The sequence below is a fragment of the Equus caballus genome, chromosome 15 (genome assembly GCF_041296265.1).
Source record: "Equus caballus isolate H_3958 breed thoroughbred chromosome 15, TB-T2T, whole genome shotgun sequence".
In the NCBI taxonomy this organism is placed as follows: domain Eukaryota; kingdom Metazoa; phylum Chordata; class Mammalia; order Perissodactyla; family Equidae; genus Equus; species Equus caballus.
The window spans coordinates 107,252,737-107,277,180 of NC_091698.1; the positions used below are offsets into that span (position 1 = coordinate 107,252,737).

At 44.9% G+C, this 24,444-nt stretch overlaps 1 protein-coding gene and 1 long non-coding RNA gene across 4 annotated transcripts; both read left to right on the forward strand.

Annotated features, from left to right (window-relative positions):
- The first annotated feature begins 10,306 nt into the window (after window positions 1-10,306).
- Window positions 10,307-18,304, forward strand: FAM110C (family with sequence similarity 110 member C). Of its 3 annotated transcripts, none has more exons than XR_002800361.2 (2): window positions 10,307-11,479; window positions 15,472-18,304. XR_002800361.2 is itself a non-coding variant. In XM_070236838.1 (2 exons), the coding sequence occupies exon 1, from the start codon at window positions 10,447-10,449 to the stop codon at window positions 11,395-11,397; it is 951 nt and encodes a 316-aa protein (XP_070092939.1). In that variant the 5' UTR covers window positions 10,307-10,446; the 3' UTR covers window positions 11,398-11,424; window positions 15,472-18,304. The 3 variants fall into 3 exon arrangements, 2 of the variants coding, with proteins under 2 accessions (XP_070092939.1, XP_023475407.1); XM_070236838.1 differs by having other exon boundaries at window positions 10,307-11,424; XM_023619639.2 differs by lacking the exon at window positions 15,472-18,304 and adding an exon at window positions 13,566-14,485 and having other exon boundaries at window positions 10,307-11,424.
- A 103-nt stretch (window positions 18,305-18,407) lies between these two features.
- LOC138917950 (uncharacterized) lies at window positions 18,408-23,527 on the forward strand. The gene is made up of 6 exons (XR_011426645.1): window positions 18,408-18,450; window positions 20,551-20,767; window positions 21,154-21,332; window positions 22,128-22,458; window positions 22,841-23,066; window positions 23,250-23,527. It is a non-coding gene; the product is annotated as an uncharacterized lncRNA (long non-coding RNA).
- Window positions 23,528-24,444: the final 917 nt, after the last annotated feature.

Below are 24,444 nucleotides of genomic sequence, written 5' to 3' on the forward strand. Positions count from 1 at the left end.
ACCAAAGTCGAGTCTTTCTTTCACCATCTTTCCTGGTTAATGTCCTTCTACTTTTTCCCACCACCAGATTTCCCACTTTGAAAATGACCCTACTTGTATCCTTCACTTCTTCACCACCTGTTCTCTTATTAACTCAGCATAAGCCAGCCCTGGGGGTCTAGTGGTTAACATTCTGCCATCTAACCTAGTGGACCCCGGTTTGTTTCTGGTCAGGGAACCACATTGCCCATCTGTCGGTTGTCATAGTGTGGCAGCTGTGTGTGGCTGTGATGCTGAGAGCCATGCCACTAGGACTTCAAATACCAGCAGGGTCACCCGTGGTGGACAGGTTTCAGCAGATCTTACAGACTAGACAGACCAGGGAGAAGGACCTGGCCACCCACTTCCAAAAATTGGCCATGAAAGCCCTATGAATAGCAGTGGAGCATCATCTGATACAGGATCAGAAGGCGAGAGGACGGGGCAAAAAGCCTGGGCAGGCTTCCACTCTGCTGTGCACAGGGTGTCTCAGAGTCAGAATGACTAGACGTGACTGACAAAGCCGGCATCTGTACCTGTCACTCAACTGAAACTGCAGTGCTGCAGGACCTCCAGAGGCCACTGATCCCCATCCCTCTGTGGTGGTCTTCACAGCTGATCACCTCTCCTCCTTGAAATTCTCTTCTTCCTGGAGGCCACACCAAGTAAACTCTCTCCTGATCCATCCCCTAGACTAGGCTCTTAAGGTTCCAGAACCCCCGTCCAACATGCACACACACACACGCACACGGTAGGCTATATTGAGAATCTCTCTCATTCTCTCTCTCTTTCTTTTTCGAAACTCTTTAGGCTGCCTGGTTTACTTTTCATTGCCATGGTTTCAGATGTTACTTCTATTCAGCTGGCTCCTGTATCCTGTCACTTGCTCAGACATCTCTGTTAAGCTTTGTGTCTGCAATTACATCTGGTTGATGACTGTTTCCGTTTGAATGGACCACTAAAACCTAAACTAAAATGTCCCAAACTGAGTTAATTCTCTTCTCCCATATATCTATCCCTTGATATTGAGTTTCTAATTTGAAGTAGGTCCATTCTCCAAGTCACATAGACTAGAACCTGTCAACTTATTTTCTTCCTCTTTACTTTCATATCCAAGCAATTGCCGGCCTATGCAGATTTAGTAATCCCAATATATTTTCTATCCAGTCTCCCATTTCTTGTCCCACTGTATTCGTCAGGGTTCTCCAGAGAAACAGAATCAATAGGGTGTGTATAGAAGAGAGAAACATTTGTTTTCGGGAATTGGCTTCTGTGATAATGGAGGCTGGTAAGTGCAAAACCTTCAGGATAAGTTGTCAGACTGGAGATCCAAGAAGAGTGAATGCTGCAGTTCAAGTCCAAAGGCCGTCTGCCGGCGGAATTCCTTCTTGCTTGGGAGAGGTCAGGCTTTGTTCTCTTCAGGCCTCCCACTGATTGGATGAGGCCCACCCATGTATGGAGAGCAATCTGCTTTACTCAGAGTCCACTGAGTAAATGCTAATCTCGTCCAAAGTGCCCTCACAGAAACATCCAGAATAACGTGTGACCATATGTCAGGGCACTGTGGCCCAGCACAGCTGACACATGACTTTAACCATCACATCTACTACTGCTGCCACTATCTCAGCTACACCCATAAGAATTATCGTGCTCTCCAATCAGCCTTCTGTCTTTCAACACTGGCCTACTTCAGGCCACCCTGCATCACCCTGCTGTGTCAGGATGTAACTATCAGTACAGTGGTATCGCTCGGTTTCTCACTCTTTTGCTTATGTAATCACACACAGACTCTACTCATGACGTCCCAGACCCTCCCTGATATTGACTCAGTTAATCTTTCAAGTCTCATCAATAATGTTTTCATTTTACATGTTACTGTAGCCAACTTGCTGTCCCCAAATGTTCCAGCTATTTCAAGGCAAAACCTCTGTCTCTGATGTTTCTCATGGCAGGAAATTTCCACCCTCCGACCTTCTCATGCTGAGATTCTATCTAAAACGTCCACCGCAGCTACAACGACCCACATTCACAGTAACGGTTACAGTCCAACAGATTCCTTAGACACTTGAATTGCCTATATCACCACCACTATCAACTGCAACTAAAGAAAGAAAGGAAACTAGTAAATGATACTCGGGCATTTCATACTAAAGGCTTATTCTGAGAACAAGAAAGAGTGAGAGAGAGATTACGTTTTTTATATTTGTTTTAATTATTTTTTTCCTAAAACAAGACATTGCAGCTATAGCTGAAGCCCTTGTTCCTTTCTCCCCCTCCCCAGAGGAAACTTCTCTGGTAAATTTGGCACATTTCCATACCATATTTTTATATTATTCTTCATAGTTGCATATGCAAAATAACATCATTTCCCATCCTTTTAAATTTATTTAGATATCAAAATGTACGTAATATTCTAATTTACTTTTTACTCAGCATTGTTTTCTAGATTTATTCAAGTCAATACGTATAAATAAAGTTCATTTGCGGTAGCTGCTTTAATGCATTAATTGTATAAACAATCAAAATTTATCATTACATTGCCCGACCAACAGACATTTCAGTTGTTGCCTTTCTTTTTTCCATTAGACATCATGATTCAATGGGTATACATGTCATGTTTTCCTTATGCACATGTACATAATTAGGTAATATATTCAAACTGGAATTGCTAAGCAGCAGAGTATTTTCATCTTCAGATTTACTAGGTACTGTACAACGACTCTCCAACTGGCAGTGTGTTTCCATTTCTTTATCTCTAATCAATAATATTGCCAGATATTTTTTAGTTTTGCCAGTCTTACAGGTCTGAAATATTTCCTCATTATCTGTAATTTCTGATTATTACGAGTTTCATCTTTCTATGCGTTTGTCAGCTATTCATATTTTCTCTTCCATGAACTGCCTGTTCATATCCTCTGATAAATGACTATCTGGTTTTTTGTGCTCCCTAATTGCCTAGTGGAGCTTCTTGATGTAAACTGAGTTCCAACATCTATCAATTAGATGTATTGTACATGTCTTCTCCCAGTCTGTGGCTTGTTTTTTTATTTCATATTCTTTTGTGATACATAAATCTTTTACATCGTAATGTAGTTAAATGTCTGAAAAGATTTTTTTTTTATTATGATCTATGTCTTATTTTAGAAATATCTTGAAAAGTTTTTAAAATATCTTTTTGCTGTGAAGTTATGGTTTTTTACATTTAGGTCTTTAATCCATCAATTTACCTTTGTGTTTGTTGAGAGAAAGAGATACAATATTTTTCCACTCAGAAATACAATTGTTCTCAGACTATTATTATGAACATTTACATTTTACCCACTGATTTTAAATGTTCCCTACATTATATCTACTTTGAGGCTATTTTTCAACTTATCTGTCTATCTCTGCAACACTATCATACTCTATTTATTACTATAATTTTATAATAACTGTATTATACACACATTCACACACTCATGTGTGTCTATATGTATTAAGAAGGTAGAAGGATCCCTAAATTTTTATTGGGACCATCATGTATACAAAGCATTAGCACATCAGTACTTTACACATTCACTTATAAAGCGTCTTATTCATTCATAATTTTTTCACTTTAGTTAACTTCAAATTTAAGAATATTCCCCATAGGAATTTCAATACTTTACTGTCAATAGGCAATAAATATTGCATAAAATAGCTAAGAATAAAAATACTTTGGATCATTATCATTCTGCAGAGTTTTAAATGACTGATAAATTCAAGAATGGAATCTCCATCTTCTCATTGACTTATAAAATGGGGGGAGGGGATATGTTACCAAAATTGATTCAAATAATAAATAAACTTTAAAAAAGATATATAACTTTCTATTAAGAAATTTATTAAAATAGTACAGTGCTATTTTTAACACACAAATGCTTTACAAGTATTATGTGAGTATGTGTTACAGCCAGAGTCTGTCATAGGAAAGGTGAATGAGCACGAGTGAAATGTGTTTCTGTTTACATATCTGATCCAAAGATAATTAAGTGATGTGTTTCAAAGTAATCGTGGTTATTTACAAATAAATGTGCATATAACTCATTTTTTTTTAAACCCACAAGCATAATATTCATATCAGAAAACTAACCCAACAAACACTTTGATCATTAAGCCAGAAAAAAACTAATATTTACTCAATTTAAAGGAGATGCATAAATTGAAGTATGGCTTATACTTATTTTTTAATTATCATTGTTCATTACTGTCTCTTTGGTAGCTAGCACAGTGTTCTGCATATAGTAAGTGCCAATAAATAATTATTATGCTCTACAATGTACTCAGAGGCTGAGGAACTGCAGTAAATATGACTGACACACCTATGCAGTTATTCACTCATTTATATTACTATTTTTATTTTTTAATTATTAAACATATTTTTAGATAAAAAAGATAGACTCACATGCAGTTGTAAGAAATAACACAGAGAGATTCAGCATATCCTTCACTCAGTTTCCCCCAACTTCCCCCACTTGCAGACTACAGTAAAATACCATAACCAGAATATTGACATTGACACAGTCAAGACACAGAACATTTCCACCACCACAGTGATGTCTCATGCTGCCCTTTATAGTTAGATCCACTTCTCCCCTAGTTCTGTCCCAAAGTCCTGGCACCACTAATCTATTCTCTGCTTCTATAATTTTGTCATTTTGAGAATGCTGTGTGAATGAAATCATATGGTATATAAACCTTTTGGATGAGCTTTTTACACTCAGCATAATTCCCTGTAGATTCATCCCAGTTGGATGTATCAGTAGTTCATTCCTTACTGCTGAGTAATATTCCACAGCATTGTTGTACCACAGTTTTTGCTTTTTTCACTTTTTTTTTGTTGTGGTAAAATGCACATAACAATTACCATCCTCACCATTTTTAAGTATACAGTTCAGTGGTACTAAATACATTCACGTTGCTGCGCAGCCATCACCATCCATCCCCATTACTCTTTCCATCTTGTAAAACTGAAACTCCATCCATTAAACAATAACTCCCCGTGCTCCCCTCCACCAGTTCCTGATGACAACCATTCTACTTTCTGTCTTTATAATTTTGACTACTCTAAATACCTCATGTAAGTGGAATCTGACACTATTTGTCTTTTTATGACTTATTTTTCTTAGCATAATGTTCTCCAGGTTCATCCATGTTGTAGCACATTGCAGAATTTTCTTCATTTTTAAGACTGAATAATATTGCATTGAATTTATATAGCACATTTTGCTTATCTATTCGTCTGTGGATAAACACTTGGGTTGCTTCCACATTTTAGCTATGGTGAATAATGTTGCTATGAATATAGGTGTACAATGATCTCTTCCAGACCTTGCTTTCAATTCTTTGGGGCCTATAACTAAAAGTGGAATTGCTGGATGATATGATGATTCTATTTTTAATTTTTTATGAACCACCATATTGCTTTCCAGAGCAGCTTACATTTTATATTCCCACTAACAGTGCAAAATTCCCACCAGCTTCTCCAAATCTTCACCAGCACTTGTTTTCTACTTTTTTTTATAGTAGTCATCTTAATGGATGTGAGGTGTATTTCATTGTAGTTTTAATTTGCATTTCCCTAATGATTACTGATTTTGAGCAGTTTTTCATGTGCTTATTGGCCATTCGTATTATCTTCTTTTGAGAAATGTGTATTCAAGCCCTTTGCCCATTTTTGAATTGAATTTTTTGTTTTTGTGTTGTTGTTTTAGGAGTTCTCTATACATTCTGGATAGTAACCCATTATCAGACATATGACTAGCAAATATTTTCTCCCATTCTATGGGTTGCCATTTTTCTCTGTGGATAGTGTATTTTGATTTTTAAATTTTCATGAAGTCCAATTTGTTTATTTTGTTACCTGTGCCATTGGTGTCATGTCCATGGAATCATTGCCAAATCCAATATTGTGAAGCTTTTGGGTCTTACATTTTAGGTCCTCGATCGATTTTGAGTTAGTTGTTGTATATTGTGTTAGATAAAGGCTAACTTCATTCTTCTTCATGTAGATATTAGTTGTCTCAGCACCATTTGTTGAAAAGACTGTCCCTTGCCAATTGAATGGTCTTGGCACCCTGTCAAAAATCATGTCACCATATATATGAGAGTTTATTCTGGGCTCTCTGCTCTATTCCATTGTCTATACATCTGTCTTTATGCAATACCACACTGCTTTGTTTATTACAGCTTCGGAGTAAGTTTTGAAATCAGAGGTGTGAGTCCTCCAGTTTTGTTCTTTTTTTTAAGATTGTTATGGCTGTTTGGGGTCCCTTGAGATTCCACATGAATTTTAGGATAGGTTTTTCTATTTCTGCAGAAAGGTCATTAGGATTTTGATAGAGACTACATTGAATCTGTAGATTGTTTTAGGTACTACTGACATTTTAAGAAGATTGAGTCTTCCGATACATGAACAAGGGATGTGTTTCCATTTACTTACATTTTCTTTAATTTCTTTCATCAATGTTTTGTAGTTTTCATTGTACAAGTCTTTTACCTCCTTGTTTAAGTTAATTCCTAAGTACTTTACTCTTTTTGCTGCTATTGTAAATGCAATTGATTCTATAATTTTCTTTTCAGATTGTTCATTGTTAGTGTATAAAAATGCAATTGATTTTTGTGTGTTGACTTTGTATCCTCCTACTTGGCTGAATTAATTTTTTTTTTAAAGGAGGTGAACTATTTTTTTTTAATTGACTCTGAGCTAACATCTGTTGCCAATCTGTTTTTTTTTCTTCTCTCCCCAAAGCCCCCAGTACATAGTTGTATATTCCAGTTGTAGGTCCTTTTAGTTCTGCTATGTGGGACACTGTCTCAGCATGGCTTGATAAGTGCTGCTAGGTCTGCACCCAGGATCCAAACTGGCAAAACCCTGGGTCATCTGAGCAGAGCATGTGAACTTGACCACTTGGCCACAGGGCTGCCCCCTAATTTTTCATTCTAACTTTTTTGTGGAATGTTTAGTGTTTTCTCTATATGAGGTCATATCATCTGCAAACAAGGAAAATTTTACTTCTTCCTTTCCAATTTGGATGACTTTTATTTCTTTTTCTTGTCTAATTGCTCTGGCTAGAACTTCTAGTACCATGTTGAATACAAGTGGTAAAAGTGGGCACTCTTGCCTTGTTCCTGATCTTAGAGGAAATGCTTTCAGTCTCTCACCATTGAGTATAATGTTCACTATAGGTTTTTCATATATGGCTTTTATTATATTGAGATGTTCCCTCTATTCCTAGTTTGTTGAGGGTTTTTATCATGAAAGGGTGTTGTTGAATTTTGTCAAGTGCTTTTTCTGCATCAATTGAGATGATCATGTGTTTCTCTTCCTTCGTTCTGTTGATGTGGCATATTACGTTGGTTGATTTTCATATGTTGAATCATCTTTGCATTCCAGCAATAAATCCCACTTTGTTGTGGTGTATGATCTTTTCACCATGCTGCTAAATTCTCTTTGCTAGTATTTTGTTGAGGATTTTTGCATCAATGTTTTTAAAAGATATTGATCTGTAGTTTTCTTTTCCTGTGGTATCTTTGTCTGACTTTGGTATCAGGGTAATGCAGGCTTCATAGAATGAATTAAGAAGTGCTCCTTGCTCTTCAACTTTTGAAAAAGGTTGAGAAGGATTGATATTCATTATTCTTTAACTGTCTGGTCACTGAAATGACCATGTCCAGGGCTTTTCTCTGTTAGGAGATATTTGATCACTGATTCAATGTCCCTACTAGTTATGAGTCTGTTCAGGTTGTCTATTTTTTCATGATTTAATCTTTTGAGGTATTGTTTTCCTGGCAATTTATCCAAGATTGCTACTATATTTGTGTTATTTTTAAAATTTCACATACATCATGATCATTTCCCACTCCATAAAATATTGTGTGAAAGCATGGTTGTAAATGGTTACATAATAATCCATCCCATGGGTATATCATACATTTTCTAGCTTCCCTCCTGTTGTTGAATGTAGGTTGACTTCAATTGTTTGTCTGCAATGGATAGCCTCATACTGTGCACATATCTCTTCTTTGTCCTTAGGATAAATTCCTAGGAGTAGAGTTTCTGGATCATTGGGTCCATAAGCATTTTTTCCTGCTCTGATCAAATCTTTTGAGGTGACGCCAGGAAGGAAATTAGGCTCAAAGTTTAAGTTATCTGATAAGTAATGAGAACAATTTATTTTCTTGTCTCTCTTACTATTCCAGTTTCATTTTTCAAGTAAATTATCTGCTTAATAGATGGAAAATTAGGGATATAAATAGAATTAGTTTTGTCTAATAGCAACAAGTCTTCAATACTTTATTTATAGTAGTTTTACTTTTATTCTTAATATGTTCAATACTCATATGTGAATTCACAAACCATTTAAAATGTGATAAACAGTTGATTAACTCATAAGCATCCGTGTCAAAACAATAAATTTAAAATTTATTGAAAATTTGCTCTGTACCAGATATAGTATTAAGGTCTTTATACACATAATCTCATTAACTTAACAAAAACTTTAACAGGCGGATATAAGGATCTCTAATTTAGACATGAGCAATCAGAGAGGACAGGAGGTCCAACCTCGCAGCCTCTGCAGAAGGCAGAGCAGAGATTCAGCCGAGGTCTTTCAGATTAACGTTTCTTTGTTGCTCACTATGAAGCAATGAGTGTTCTAAGCTATAAAAATGGCAATTTTTACAAATGACAAAACAAAGACCCTGAGAGGTTTATTATCTGTCCAAAGGAACATTGCTAATAAACAGTGGACTCACACTCAGACGGATTCCAGAGGCCCCAATCCTCTCAGAACTGCTACAGTCACACATGAAGAAGCGCCCATCAGGAGCAGAATTTTAAAAACTGTTTTCCCTCTGACTGACAAGATACCAGGCTGCTTGAGCAGAGAAAAGGCTGGACATGGGCCCCCACCAGGCCCCCTTCACCAGTAGTATCCTGTTAATGGGAAACAATCTGTCCAACCCAGGAGTTCTCTCCCTCCCCGCCCCTCTCCCCTTCACCTAAGAGATCATGACTTACCTGGCTAGTCTGGCTCTCAGGAGACCTGGTTTCTTGTGCTTCTATCTGACTGTGGGGTTGGGACCAAAGGTCTAAAGATCCACGTGGCACAACCCTGAGGTGGTTCTCTGATCATCGGTGGTTGGTGGTAATCTGGCGCGGGTGTGCCAATCCCTGGCTGAGTTCACTCAGCTGCTGCACCTGCTGACTCACCACCAGCCCCTTTTGGTGCCCGCTGGCACCCAAGACCCTCTTTTGGAAACAAAATTCCACCCGGACCTAACGCACCCTCCTGGCCGCTGTGTTGCGCTCGCGCGTAGGAGGGCACTTAACCACGACTGCGGAAGGTCAGCATATCTGGGAGCTCGCCTTAACGTGAGACAACGTGGACATTTCACTCGTCTGGCAGATATTTTTAGTCCTTTGTCCAACTTTTGGAAAGAATGGAATTTTGGAAGTATTTTCTCTTACGCGTTTTGCATTCCTGGCCTGATCCACCGCCCTGGCAAACTCGTGGTTTCCGGGTTGCCTTGGTGACAGTAAAAACAGCAGTGATTCTGGGCATTATTTGTTCCAAATCCGCTGAACCTCGCTCCCGCCACCAGCTGTCCCGGGAGTCCCAGCACCCGGTGCTCCGGTTTGGTCAGTCCCGCGGCCGGCAGTGCCGGAGTCTGGAACCGATCCGGGTCCCTGCCGGGTTCCCGGGTTCTCTCCACGCAGCACACACTGTCCCTATCCTGCAATGCGTTTTCTTTCCTTTTCTATCCTGTCCTTCCCGATAACAAGAGTATGTGCTCAGGTAGAGACTCAGGAAATTATACAAAGTCAAAACTTTCCAAACACGCTGACGTCACTTCAAGAATTCAAAGGACGTGAGACACCTGCCTGGGGGTGGGGGAGCCCATTCCCTCTGCCCTTCCCCCACTCCGGAAATGCCAGCGTCCAGCGGTGACCCAAGGCACTACCCGGGCAGGGAGCAGGCGGCTGATACCTAGAGCTGAAAGCACTGGGTGCCTTCCCGCTCGTCTGCCCTGGGCACGGCGTGGGCCCGGCGCGCAGCCCTCTCGGTGCCGGTCGCCCGCGGCCTTCCCGGCGATTAGCCGCGTGGGCTCGAGGTGCGGGCGGGGCGGGGGCTCCGGGCCGGAGGTGAGGGGCGGGGGCGGCGCTGGGCGAGCGCGCGGGGGAGGGGGCCAGGGCAGGCGGGGAGGAGCCGGCGGGGCGGGCACTGGGGCGATTCGCCAATCGGGGCAGACTCGGGTTCGTCCAGACTCTGGACCTAGGCCGGCAGGGGCTGAGGCGCTGCTCCTCGCCCTGCGCGGACTTTGGAATTGGCTCGGGGACGGCCGCGGGCCGCAGCAGGAGCGCGTTTCCGAGGGACGCCGAGCCCCCGACCCCGCCGAGCCCCGAGGATGCGCGCTCTTCCAGCCCTGGACGCGCCCGCCAGCCAGCGGCTCCTGCCCCGGGACCCCAAGGCACCCCGGGCCCCAGACGACGCGGCGGGACCGGCGCGCAGGAGCGCCGTGGAGAGGCTGGCCGCCGACCGCGCCAAGTACGTGCGGGGCCTGCCCGGGGTCGGCCCGCGCCCCGCTTCCGAGGGCGGCAGCTCCGGGGCGAGCGGAGGGCAGGTGGGCGACCCTCGGGCCCCGGCCCGCGTTCCCGGTCCGGTGGCGCGCAGAGCCATTGCGCGGAAGCCGTTGCGGCCTGACTCGCTGGTCATCTACCGGCAGAAATGCGAGTTCGTCCGTGCGCCAGGCGCCGACAGCTCCCGAGGGGGGCTGGTGAGGAAGCTCTTCCAGGGGCCGGGCAGGGACAAGACGCCGGTGCCTCCCGAGACGTCCCAGGGGGCAGAAGAGGGCAGGGCCAGGGCCGAGGAGGCCGCCCGGACCAAGCCCAGCCCCGTGGAGGCCCCCGCGGCCCGGGCCCCCGCCACGCCCGTCGGGGCGCCCCCCGGAGTCCCGGCCGGGGCGCGGGGTGCGGGGCTTCCGGGGCTGAGGCGCGGGGCGCTGCAACGCTCGCAGTCGGACCTCAGCTCCCGCTACTCTGCGTCCAGGGCCGAGTCTGACACCTTCTTCCGCTACTGCGGCCTGGATCCCGAGGTGGTGGAGGCGCTGGGGCGGGAGAACTTCTCCGCGGCGTCGGACCACGTCGCGCTCAAGGTCCGCAGCGTGAGCGTCGCCACCTCCGACAGCGGCTTCTCCCGGCACAGCAGCGGCGACGAGGGGCTGCAGGAGGAGGAGCTGACGGAGCAGGTGCCCAGCACCACCTCGGTGGTCGAGAGGAATGCCCGCATCATCAAGTGGCTCTACACCTGTAGGAAGGCCAAGGAGGCCTCCGGCCAGGCGCTGCAGGGCCCGGCGTGACTGCGGGCCCGGAGCCCCAGCCCCGAGGTGTGCGTGCGGCACCCTGGGAGGGGAGGCTGTGCGTGCGTGTCTGTGAGGCTGGGTGAGTGTGGCCGAGTTGGGTGGATCCAGGCCTCCCAAACTGCAGGGACCCTACAGATCGAGACGCAGAGGCTCGTGCGTTAGAGTGGCCGCTGCTGAAGAGCAGAAGTGCTGCGAATCCAGGTCCCCGCAGGTCCAGCGTGCTTTCTTTTGAGTGTGCTCCTTCTGACTGCCTGGAGAAGTAATTCTGAACGTTAACGCCGTCCCAGTTGGTTCTTGTTGTCAAAAGAGAAGAAATAGGAATTACAGAATGCTGAGCGAGAAGGCAGTTTTACACCTCTGCTATTACTTCTTGCACTGAAAATAGCCTGAGAGCCCTAGTCCCCTGTGAATTGAGAGGTGGGCTCCCGAGGTTCGATCAGAGCTGCTGCTCAGCCTCTAGCCCCAGGGTCGGGCTGCCATCTGCCCCCCTCGGAAAGGAAGTCTCTGTGCAGTCCCTGGACGTTCCTGCACATTTACCAAGTGGCAGGAGAGGGCGAGCTTGTCTGCGGATCTTGTCAGCAGGGTGATGTTCCTTTAGCTGCAAAGATCTCTCTTTGCTAAGTTTTGTTTGAATTGTTTCGAGAGCTTTCTAGGGAGAGTCCCTCGGGCAGCTTAGATCACAAGGAGCTTCAGCTTGTTAACAGGGTGCTGGTCTGGACTGTTACTGGTGTCTTGAAGTCCTCCGTGGCTGTGGTTCTGTCTTTGCCTCTGCTGGTGAGACAGGAGGTACATTTCTTCCCCGTGGGCACCAGGAGCGCGGGGTTGATCTCAGGTTCCTTTTTCCTGAGGAACTGAGGAATGGGTCTCCTCGCTGGCACCTCTGCTCTTCCTTACAGGCACAGTGGGCGCTTCGGGGGATAGTGATGGGAGGAGAAGATCCCTTTTCAGGGTTTTCTTTGAGAACCAAGAATTTAAACCTTGCAGCATCTTTCTTTCTCCTACCCTTCAATGACGACTTGCTGTAGATTTTTTGAAAATCCATATGATGGAAGGACTTTGTCTGCCTTGAGGTAAACGTGTTGAACTCACAGTCTCAGTCTCTAGAGTGGAGGGGAGGGGCCACAAGACATGTCTGTCTGCAGCTCACCTGTGCCTGAGGCCTCAGCAGAAGCCTGCCTTCCCTGAGCCGCCAGGGAAGTTAACCAGGAGTGAGGATTTCATTGTTTCTCTTGAAGTCAGAAGGTTTATTACTTGGGTTCTTCCTTCTAATTTATTGAAGATTATTGCATTTTCCATTAGCCTAAGTCCCCAAAGAATGTATATAGACAGTCAAAATTAAAAACAAAAAACATTAACTACATCTTTCACAGATGGTCTTTTGGGAATGAGATGGGTGAATGCTGGCAAGGTGTTCCCAGGAAGCCACCTGGACCCCTGGGTGTGGAGGGGGAAAGGTGCAGGGCTCGGCATGGCCCCCGGGGATGTGGTCTGGTGGACAGAGCACTCAGTGGGAATTAGGAGGCCTGTCTTCTGTTAGGAGTTTCTCCTGTACTGTAGGCTTGGGTCTCTGTGGTCCGCAAATGAAGGCAGATGGACAGATGGTTTCCAACCTCTCTACTTTACAATTCTGCATAGGTAATAATTTGTATATTTGTGTTCTGTGATTGGAACCCAGAAAAGGAAAATAAAAAGCCGCTGTCTATTGGAGTAAAAAGTAAACTTACAAATAAGATCCCTGGGGGTCGCCAGAGTGCACTGTGTTTGCGCACAGAGGTAGAGTTGGTGATGGTGCTGAGGAAACAAGATGGTGCACCAACAGACCAAAATAAACCCTGACAGCTGAAAATATGAGCATTGCTGTCTGGTCCCTCCAGACCCAGACTCAGCCCCAATCCCAGTCCACTTTCCACGCAGGGACCCGAGAAGGGTTTTAGGGTTCGGTATGTGGAGTTAACCCGTCTGAGGCCCTCTTAGGTTTGAGCCTTTGAACAATGTAAGCAGTTCCATCAGCTTGCGGGAACTTTCACTTTTGTGGTGAGAAGTGGTTGAGGCAAGAGGGGCCGTGACAGGAGGTTCGGGAAGCCCCAGGGCGAATCTGTGCTGGAGAACAGAGGTTCGAATTCCTCATCCTCTGCCTCCCTCTGTCTCAATCCTGTTTGTTCCAGTGGCGGACTGAGTCACCTGTCTTCTGAGCACTCGCTCAAAGAAGGGAGACGACGTCACAGAGAGCCCGCCCCGTGTTCTGTGCGTCATCAGCATCACCGCACTGTGAGATTTACGTCACAGATTTACTCCCCCAGAGACAAACACGGCTCGGTGCTTGGAAACGTCACCCCAGGGGACCCACAGCCTGGCCTTTGGAGGACTGTGAGGAGGAAATGATTCTCCTGGGCTTTCTCCACTCACTGGGCCCGGGGGATGTCTGCTTGTGACCACGGCCCCTCAGTTTGCCGCCTCCAGACACCGCGTCTTCTCTGCGGAGGAGCCAGCAGAGAGCGAGACTCAGACGCAGATTCCGCCTTCCTCTGTGAGGCTCGTCTGGCGGCTGGACCGGAAGGCGCTGACCTTCCTCACAGGGTCACTTGTATGAGGCTAATTCCATAACATAGGGAAGCGGTGGAAGCAAGAATGCAGACTGCCACTTTCTCTAGTTTCTCAGGACTTTTGTGTTGGAATCCATATAGATTCATTTTAGGATTTCACGAAAAATTCAGAAAATTGGAGATGAACAAAGATATGCTTTCTAAGCGAAAAAGAAAAATATATTTCATATGGAAGTTTTTGTCCCCTTGGTAGATAGAGACATTATAACTTAAAATGAAAATATTCCACCCAGAATTAAATAGAAAGTTCATAAATTTATTACCCCATGGAGTAAAAATATTTTCACAGTTGAGAATATCAGAGCTGGAGAGTGACTCATGGACTCTGTGCAAATCCCACTGGGACCCCTGAGTGGTAGACACACTCGGGTCGTTGTGGTTGCCGTTTCCCAGCCTGTAATTCATGAAAATTACTCTTCCATCCACTGGTATTTAGTCATCTTCCTGTCCTTCAATTCAATAAAATGGCAGGCCTACCGAGATTTAGTTCTCTCTGGTTTTCTGTCTTTTGCATGGCGTATGTGTTACTGATTTTAATATTGTTATCAAAGAATGGTAGTTTTTCCTTTGGATTAACTAGGGATAAACATTGTTCAATTTCAAGGCAAAAATATCAGGGGCCGGCTGGTGGCATAGTGGTTAAGTTCAGTGCCCTCTGCTTCTGCGGCCCAGGCTTGTGGGTTCAGATCCCTGGGTGCCGACCTACACACCACTCATCAAGCCATGCTGTGGTGGCATCCTGCATATGAAATAGAGGAACGATGGCACAGATGTTAAGTCGGGGCTAATCTTCCTCAAGCAAAAGAAAGACAAAAATGAGATATTCCACAGCTCTCCGCACATCTCTCTTTGACATCAGAGGAGCGCCTGTGGCAACCAGCCCCCTGAAGCTGGTGGGATAGAACTAGTCTCATCATGTGCGGAGATGCCGAGGGGGATGGAGCAAATGCGTTTCCGCACCTTCTTGTCTGACCAGCTGCGAAGCTCCCCGTGTTAGGTGAACAAGTGGTTCCAGTAGCCCTAGGGCCACCCCCTCTGCCTTCAGGCCAGTTCAGGGCCTTTTAGAGGGGTTTGTGTCTGAGAAGGGGGAATCTGCCATTGAATATTCATTTAGATTGCTGGCGTTGTTTTCTCTTTTGTTGTCCAGCTCTGATAGTTGGCACTGGACTTACCAACATTCAGAAAGAGCCTCTTTACTCCTATGAGTAGTTGGAGGCACCCAGAAATTTCCAAAGTCCAGAAAAAGGCCTGCATGGCGATGGATATTTGTTCTGCCAAAGAAACCAGATGATAGCTGTCTTTCCTAAGGCTACTTTGTTTCAAAATGTAAAATGCAACAAGGAGATGTTTTAAATGGGGAAAATATCACAAAACTAAAGACTGCAGGGGCCAGACTTTGTAGGATGATGTGTGGCTTTGTAACTTCGTCTAGACTGGTGTTGAGTCACTACTTTTTCTTACTCCCCAGGAAGCAAGCCTTCCCAATAATGGGGGCTCCTTGAAGAGTGTCGTGGATGATTTGGAACCCCAAGGCCATCCTCACTGCCACAGGCTTTGTCTAGTGCACACAAGTGACCACATGGTTGTTGTTTTCCTAAGAATAAAGCACCCCATTGAAGAAACGTAAGTAATTTCAGAAGGGTTGAAATGCCGTGGAGAAGATGGGAACAAAGAACTTGGAAATTAGCTGAGTTACAACTGTTAGGACACGGCTGAGGCTCTGGAGATGTTTTCTTGCTCAGGTGGACCTATCCTTCCAGGGGGCAGCAGAAGAGAGGAGAGCTGCTTGGAAACATTTTCAGGGGCATCTTTTTGACTGGCTTTCTGACAAAGAGGTACCATGATGCATTTAAGTGATATCACATTGATTTTAAAAAGAGAAAAAACCAACGATCATGACAACCAAGCGTGAACACCATGGTATTCACTGCTTTCATTCATCTTGGACAGATTGGCACTGTTGAAATCAAAGTGCCATAATCACAAGAAGGTCCCTTCTACTTAAATACTATGGCTAACAAAGAGTAAACACACACTTACACTTGGACCCTCAACACAGACCTGCTTTGCTCGGCATCCCTGGGCCTTAAACCACAGAGAGCTCCCAAACTGGGTGGCTGGTCATCTTGCCTGATGAGTCAGAAAGCACTTTTAAAGTTGCTTGAGGGCTACAAGGTCATTCTATTAATGCTACTCCCGCTGGGTTGTAGACATATGGAAGTACATTCCAAAATAAGTTAGAGTTGAAATACTGCTAAAATACCTTTTCTCAGACCTGGACTATTTCTTGAGAATTGGCGGAAGAATCTTGGAGCTTCCTTTCATTAGATCAATAGCAGAATTCCTCTTTTGCAGCACCATTTAGAGTGTGCCTCCACAGTTCTCTTGTTCCCAGCTTCCAGAAGGAGAAGAAAACGTCGGTTTATACAGAATGTGGACGCATGAAACAGAACACGCCTGCCCTTTGGTCTGGTTCCCACCTCCATGTATCACACAGTCATCTCAAACTGGCAATAGTTCACCCTTCTCTGCAAAGGGTCTTTTTGAGACAAGGGGCAGTCTCTGGGTGGCCGGGCATCATGAAGATCAGAATCTTGTTGGTGAGGAGCTACTTATTCAGAACGGGCTCTCGTGACACCCGGAGGCCACAGGTTTCAGACTCAGAACCTTCTGAGAGAAATTTTATGTCAGTGATGGCACTCAAAGTAAATTTTCACCCAGTCACCTCTTTCAAAGTCTACCATATTTTATCAAAATACATCCTTTCAAGAACAAAATTATTAAAGAATATGGAGGGGAGGGAAATGAGTTTTTCAATGGTAAATATTTTATAAATCAATCCATTTTGATATATTCATGTATTTGTTTAATAATGTATTCTATTTTTGTAACTTTTACTGTGACAGTAGGTCTTTGAGTTACTTAAATATTTATTTTTACACAGTTATTGATCTTCAAATAGTTTTCCTTCACTTCATATGGTTTCAGTTTTTATTGTATAATTTTGAATCATTTTCTCATTGGCTGTCATTTTGTATATGTTGTTTAATTGAATTTTCAACTTTTGGCTGTAAGTGTCCTCTGCTCTATGAAGCATTCGATGCCATAGTGATTTGTTTTCAGATTAGCCCCAGATACAAATTTTGGAGGCTCTGTTGGCAGACAAATGTACTTTTCTCAATGTAGACTCTATTTAAAGACAGCATATTCCCCGCTTTCAGGATTTTTCTCCAGTTGTCCCTCTAAAAATGCTGCTATTTTGCTGTTCACTGGATTGCACTTACTTTAAAAAGATATTGTCAAAGATGAGACTTTTTTTTTAAAGGATCTTTTCATATACCCAGTTCCCTTATTTGCAGTTGTTGCATTAAGTTTCTGTGTGAATGCTTTAAGTGAAATTGTTTTGTGCTTTTCTACTGTCAGAATAGGATGAACTGAAACCTAGGTCAGATTTATCTTAGATCAAAATGGTGCAGACTTGCCATCCATACAGCAGATGAAAAATATAAAAACATATTGGTTGCTGCTGAAAAGCACCAAGCTCTGCCAGAAGGGTGTGCACGTCAGTGGACGTACCGAGAGAGGAGAGAGTTCAGGAGGAGCGAATGCTGGAAGTCAGTGTCAGAGGCGGGTGTGAAGAACAGGAATGGGGTGTCCCCAGATGCTCTCCCTCCCCTCGATTCAGATTCTCGCCTCAGCATCAGGGCCCCAGTGTGTGGTTGGACGCACAAGTCCTCTCCTGACCCTGAGTTACCCCAAATTGCCTAGTGACCCTGGGAAAACCAAACTTTGTAGCTCAATCTGAATGACAAAGTTCGCAACTGCTTTTCACGAGGATGAGCAGTAGTTACTACTGCAAAATGGTTTTGTTTATGAAAGAGCCGAACATAAAATAACGTGATTAAATGCAGTGGAAAGAAAAATTATTGATAACCCAGGGAAAATAGCTTGACAGTATCTATTCCACTAACATATGGTACAGATTTGCAATGCCTCAGACTGCAGGGTGTTTATGTAACTGGAAGTTTCCTCATTATATACATGTGTGTATGGTCTTTAAACCGCTGTCCGTGACACTGGACTAGAAGGAAAGCTGCTTTAAACTTTGCCCTTTTCAGTGGTTGAAAGTTCGTGCGACCTTGCCGTGGTTATCGTTGGTGACGCCGTAAAACATCAGGCCCAGACAGTGGTTACGGCAGTTTCTAAATATAGTTTTCTCTACCCAGTGCTTACAGCTGGAGTGCAATATTGTGTATTCTGTACTAAAGAAATAAAGCATTTTTATCATTTGTTAATACTAATTTATGAATTTGTATGATGTGAAAAAAGTTGAAGCAAGAGTGTGCCCACTGCAGTCACTCACATGTTTTGTTTTCTCCCTTTCTTCCTACTGCCGATCATCAGACCCTCAGTAGAAACGAGGAGAGCATTCCAGGACCTGACCCAGGTGAGTCCTGTGGTCTCTCAAGTCCCCAGTGCTCCCTGGAGATGGAATGCAGTAAAAACGGTTTTGAATATTTAGCACATTGTTTTTCTTTAATTGTTTCATCAGGTTTTTGCTTAAAAAGATTTTTTTCTCTATGTTTTATTAATATCATTGTTGGAAAATGGGCACAGAGATCAAAATGAAAGCATGGTTTGTCACCTTTCACGTGAGCCTCCCATTTGTGGAGGCAAACTCCAGGTATTTCAAGTTTGCTGCCGTCTCTGATGGGGGTGGAGGTGGGAGGAGGGAGCAGGACGTCTCGTCTAAATCACCGCACTGGCTGAGCCAGACTTTCTTCTCTAGTCCTGCCGTGGCTTGTGCCCAAACCAGTGCAAGCATCCAAGATGGGCCTTCTTGAGGAGAATAGATAAATCATTCTATATTCCCTTGAAGACAATGGACAAGTCCTCTGGGTACCATAGAAACTCTCTTATCGTAACTTGGAAACAGTCTGGATGTCGTACTGTGTGGCTTTCATCACTGAGTCGAGGGCAGGTGCTTTTTCTTCCATCAGGTCAACTTCAGTTCTTAGCTTTCAGTTACTCTTTTTGAAAATTCAGTAAAACAGAAGCAATAAAGTGATGCACAGTGGCTAGGTGTTTAAACTTTGCTTGTGTTTTCAGTGATGAAATAAGTAGATTTATATAATGTTTAAATGTTCCATGTTGGAAATATTGAACAAGAAGGAAATGAAGTTCTCAAGGAGCTTATAACTCTGGTTGTAGAAGTAGCAGGTGCCGCAAATTCTGCAGTTGATTTTCATCTTCATGCCATCTCCTTGAAAATTGTCATTAAAATTTGAATCCTTTCTGAAGGGGAGGATGTATTAAATCATTAATAACTGCACATCTTTAAGTCAAAATAGAATATTCATTTCCTTAGACAGTGAGAACCTGAACCACAGGAACAGATACAGAAAGACCTGGATCTTGGCCTCAGGCTGGCCTGTGGGATACTCAGTTTTGAGCTCGAGTAAGACTGTCAGTTACAAGTGCCAGACAGGAAATTACTGTATTAACTAAACCCATATCCTGCTGTCCACTGGGTGGTATTGAAATAATTGTGCTCCTGAGCAATAGTGACTGTAATCAAGGACAACCCGCTGATGACAACAAGCAGAGTTCACCCTCATGCATTTATTGAGGAGCCAAATACTGCACTAGGCACTGGGGGTACCCAAGCTCCCTGCCACGATGGGCTTGCATTCTAGAAGGAGGGTCAGCTAATCAGTAATGGTGCACGGATGTATGTATGTATGGATGGATAGGTAGATAGATAGAAGATGGATGGGTGGGTGGGTGGGTGGATAGATGGATAGATAGATGATAGATGATGATAGACAAGCAGATAGATGACATAGATGGATAATACATAGATGGAAGGAAGGGATGGAGGGAGGGAAGAAATAAAGCAGAGTAAGGAAATAGTAGTGAGTGGAGCTAAGAATTAATTTAAGAATTTCATAAATCTTCTGGTCTATGGTTTCTGTTTGGTGGCCAATCTGTGTGAACCATGAAAAAAACCCAAAGTTCAAATCATATGAAAAGAACCAAGAAACAGGGAAGGAAAACGAGCAGATTATAAATGGTGTATTTTTTCACTGAGAGGTTTATTTTACTCCTTGGAGGTCATTCACCCCAGCAGATTAAAGCTTTGAAGTCTAAACTGAATTAAAAAATCACAACATATTACAAATGGGGCCTCAGGACTTGGTCTGCATCCAGTCAGAAGGTTGTTGGTAAGAGACGTGTGCCTTCCCTGGGCTTTTAGAGGAAGTCTGCTTTTCAAACACAAGGAGAGAATAAAAAGCGTCCATGTAGGAAGTAAGCTGTGACTCACAGGCCAGCTTTCTAGAAGGGGTGGTGTTTTCTCGCAGTCACCTCTGAGTGTCTCTAGGACGCGCCCCTGGAGGTAAACAGCCGGCGAGCCGGGCTGATGTTATCAGGACTTGAGGACCATGTTCCTCTCTGAGCTGCTTGGCAGGTCAGGACTGCAGCATCCACAGTGAAGAAGCGGGTGTGTCCAAGCTCCCAGAGGGCTCTCACACCGTTTCCCTTGCAGGCGTGTGAGGTGCAAAGAGAAGATGTCCCTGTGCGCATCTGCTGAGGTGGGCAGAGACCGTCTCAGCCAGAACCACAGACTTGAGACGGAAAGTAACATTAGAAATCACGTGGTTCTGCCCTCCCAACTCCCAGGAGGCCCTCGAGGCCCAGGTGCACAGAGGCCGGAAAGCAGAGCTGCCTCATCCGCCCCAGGCTCGTCCTGAGTCCTGCTTCGAGTAAGTGGACATTAGGAGGTTAAGTACCTGCTTGCTGGGGACTTTCCTGGTGTTACCCCTGAGTCCCCTGTCCTGGGAAAACCTTCAGTTCCCAGCGACTAGGGAGGCTGACACCCTAAGAGAGGCAGTCTTGCTTAACACACCCAGATGCCAAATTCTCGATTTCACGTTAATTTCCACTCTGAGGAAATAAATGTCAAAACGACTGTGAGCACACGAGGATTTCAAGTGCTTGGTTTTGCATTTTCACTCTTGTCCTAAATTTGGGTGGTTTAGGGTGCTTCCTGCCCACTGGGGAAGATCACTTGGTCAGGGTTGAGGAGGGGCAGAAGTGTTTCCCACAGGAAGGAAACATGCACCTCGGAGGACCTGACTTGTCCCCACAGGTCAGGGGAGACGCTAGCACTTCCCACGCCCTCAGCAGCAGGAACAGCACTGCATGCTTTCCGCTGGTTCTTCACTCAACCCTCCTGCCAGTCCACGAGGAACAGCATTTTACACAGGAGGCGGCTGAGGTGTGAGAGATTAGTTCCCGCCTGGATCAGAGACCTAGTGTGTTGAAGAAGTGAGTTTGAACCCGGATCTGCCCAGTGGTGACAGCAGCCCCACTCCCCCCACCAGGCTGGTTTTTAAGAGGTAAATGCCAGCCAGAAGGTTTGAAGGATTTTGTGACTTCCCAAGGGTGTGCACTGATTCAGCAGGTCAAAAGCTAAGCAAGATTCCCACACGAGGCACCACACTCGAATTACCTGAATGCCCCAGTTACTGTCCTCTGAGTGACTCAGGCAAGGCAGGGCTGCCTCAGGAGCATCTCGCACAAGAAACCTCACAGCAGCGTGCACACGTTCCCGTTCAGGAGATGCGCTCTTGGTTTGGTTTATGTTAATAATTTTCTACAAGATGACACGTGTTTTAAAGATAGGAGTAAAGAGAGAATCAGAGGGAAAGAGAACAGGCTGAACCAGAAGGGCTTGGCACAGGCCTGGCCACGCTGAAGCCAGCTGCTGACTGGGGTGCCGGCCGAGCTGCGAATCCCTGTGCAGCCGCCTCACGTGCGTTGTGGATTCCAAGGCTGATGGGAGTTGGAGGGCGTCTAGGTCACCTCAGAGGCGTCTGGCAGACCGTGATTGCTGCTGCCGCTCACTGTTGACCTTTAGGTGAGGGGGGAGGGGCCACAGTTGTAAAAAGAAGAGGAACTCCTTTAAGTTTACCCTGAAGTACTGGAAAATTTGGCACATCTTTGAGTTTGTGGGTTTTTTCAGCAATAGTAGAAGAAAAGGCCAAGATATGCACATTCAAAATATCTGCTGACAGCCACTTGAGTGCATTTCAAGGCTGCACAAATATTACTCTTTTACAGGTAGGAAGAAAAGCTGAGCCAGTGTCAACACTTTCCCCACAGGCCGAGGCAGAAGGAAGATGACTCAGCTTCTCCTCTTGGCTCTGGGCCCAGGGAACAGCCCTGGCTTGAAGGGGGCAGGAAGTCGTGGCACCCCCTCGGCCAGCGTCATGCAGGGTTGCTCACTAATGCTGGTCCTGGTCACAGGATGTACTTCTGCGGTCAGTGTAGTGACCCCACAGTGGTCCTTGAGGTCAGGAGCCCCGTCAGAGAGCTACAGATCCTTCTCGAGGAAGAACGTTTTCTAACAAAATTGCCACTGCAACAGAGAGGGAACCACATCTGAGAGAGTGTAAGTGTCTGCACACGCAGCACAGTGGGTGATCCTGGAAACAGGCTGGCGGAAGCCAAGGGTCTTAGGAGCACAGAGCTGCCTGGTGCTCAGGGCCAGTGTGCTCAGGAGCTCGTGGCCAGGAATAGGTAAACATCTCCCAGGTTCTGTCGCCTCAAAGGTGACTGGTGAGTGGAGGGTGGAGAGTGAACTGACGGGCACTTAGCCCTTGGGAGGCACCCAATCCGTGATGGCTTTCTATTCTAGTCGCGTTAGTCCCTTAATGATTTGGTATATATCTATCAGTTAATCTGTCTAAAACATTTGAGAACCAGTTTATATTTTCAAGTTGCCATCACTTCTGATCACGGTTCATGTTTTCTCCTTTTCTGGAGCTCTCCAGCATTTGCAGTTCTGGGACAGGGATTTGCTGATCAGCGTTGTGTTCGGCTTGTCTCTCGCCTGCGTAGGAACTGCTTTCAGCGGAGAGCCAGTAGTGACTGTTCCAGCAGGTCTACAAGGTCCCTTCACCACCGCGGTTTAGTGAAATGAGGGTGGGTTAGAATTTCCAAATAGAGGACATGTTTTCTGAGCAAGAGAAAGCACCACAGCTCCACTCTGAATTTTGGGTAAGTATTATGGGGCTTCCTGATCGTCTGCTTAAACATGCAGAAGCTGTGAATGGATATTAATAGCAGAGCAGCAAGGCCTTTACTTATCGAGGGCTTCAAATTGACAAGGCTCTCGTATCCAGTTTCTCATTTGATCTTTGAGGCAGTCAGGGCAAGTGTTGCCACTGCTTCTGTTTGCAGAGGAGGAAGTCGAGCGTCCGTTACCTGTTCAACATCACTCGCCGTTTAGTGATGTAACTGAACGCGGTTCAGTGGAGGAGTGAAAGCGTCCATCAGCTTCACGGGATGTGTGGGGACTCCCTAAGGAGCTGTCGAAGAGCTGAGTGGAGGTCTCTGCTTCGCGTCTTGACTGTTGCGTTTCCCTAAAGCTTTCTGTCTAAAACCCCTGCATCCTCCTCATGAGATTCTCCATTACTTTGTCCAGTCGAGTGAGAGCCCGAATTAAATGCTCAAATTCATCCTTTTGCATAAAACCTTTCATATGTTGTTGCGGTGTGTGTGCGTGTGTGTGCATGCACGTGCACGCGTGTTCCATTCTGATATGACTGTACATTTTGACACGATTGCTCCCTTGACCGCTCTGTCTGGTCACACGTGCACACAGCAGCTTGTGTGTCAGACATACCAACAGCTTTTCACTCTTAGTGGAAGGAGAACCTATGCATAGTTATTTTAAGTGCAGATTATCCTGCATGTTTGCAGGGCATGTTTGAAGGTATTCACGTACATTGCTGTCTCATGAAAAGCTGCTGGCCTGTGGCGTAGGGCGAGTAGACATGGTTATATCTGTCTTCAGACAGACTCGGAAGAGAGGATTGACCTTCCGCGTGATTCCCAGTTGTAGCTTCCAGTCTTCTGATTCTGTCCAAGTTTCTGCAACCAAAATTCTAGCATGCTTAGCTAATTTTGGTTTGTTTTGTTTTTCTAGTTCTTCATAATAGCTCGCTATTTATATTTAGAGTTTCTAGAAATAAATGTCATAAAATGCGTGATATTGCATGAGAATGTACAGTATAAAGTCCAACACTTCATAGTCAGGCGAACGGTTCATCCTCCTCAAACATCTCTCCATTTCTGGTCAGACAGCCTTTTTCTGTTTACAGTAAATTAGACACTTGAGCATAAAACCTGTTCAAAGACATTGTTACTAATTAGCCACAAGATTTCAAAGTCACCTTCCATTACCTGGCTTGCTGGAAAGACCCCTACTTGGTGAGGTCTGCCTCCCGCCTGGACAGAACTCTCAGGCAGAGGCAGAATGCAGCACTACAGGCCTCTAGCTGGACATCACGATTGTGCTAAATCCAGTCCAATTTCAAGGTTGGATTCAGAATCTCCAGGACTGTGAGCGAGTGAACACGTTATTTATGCCTAA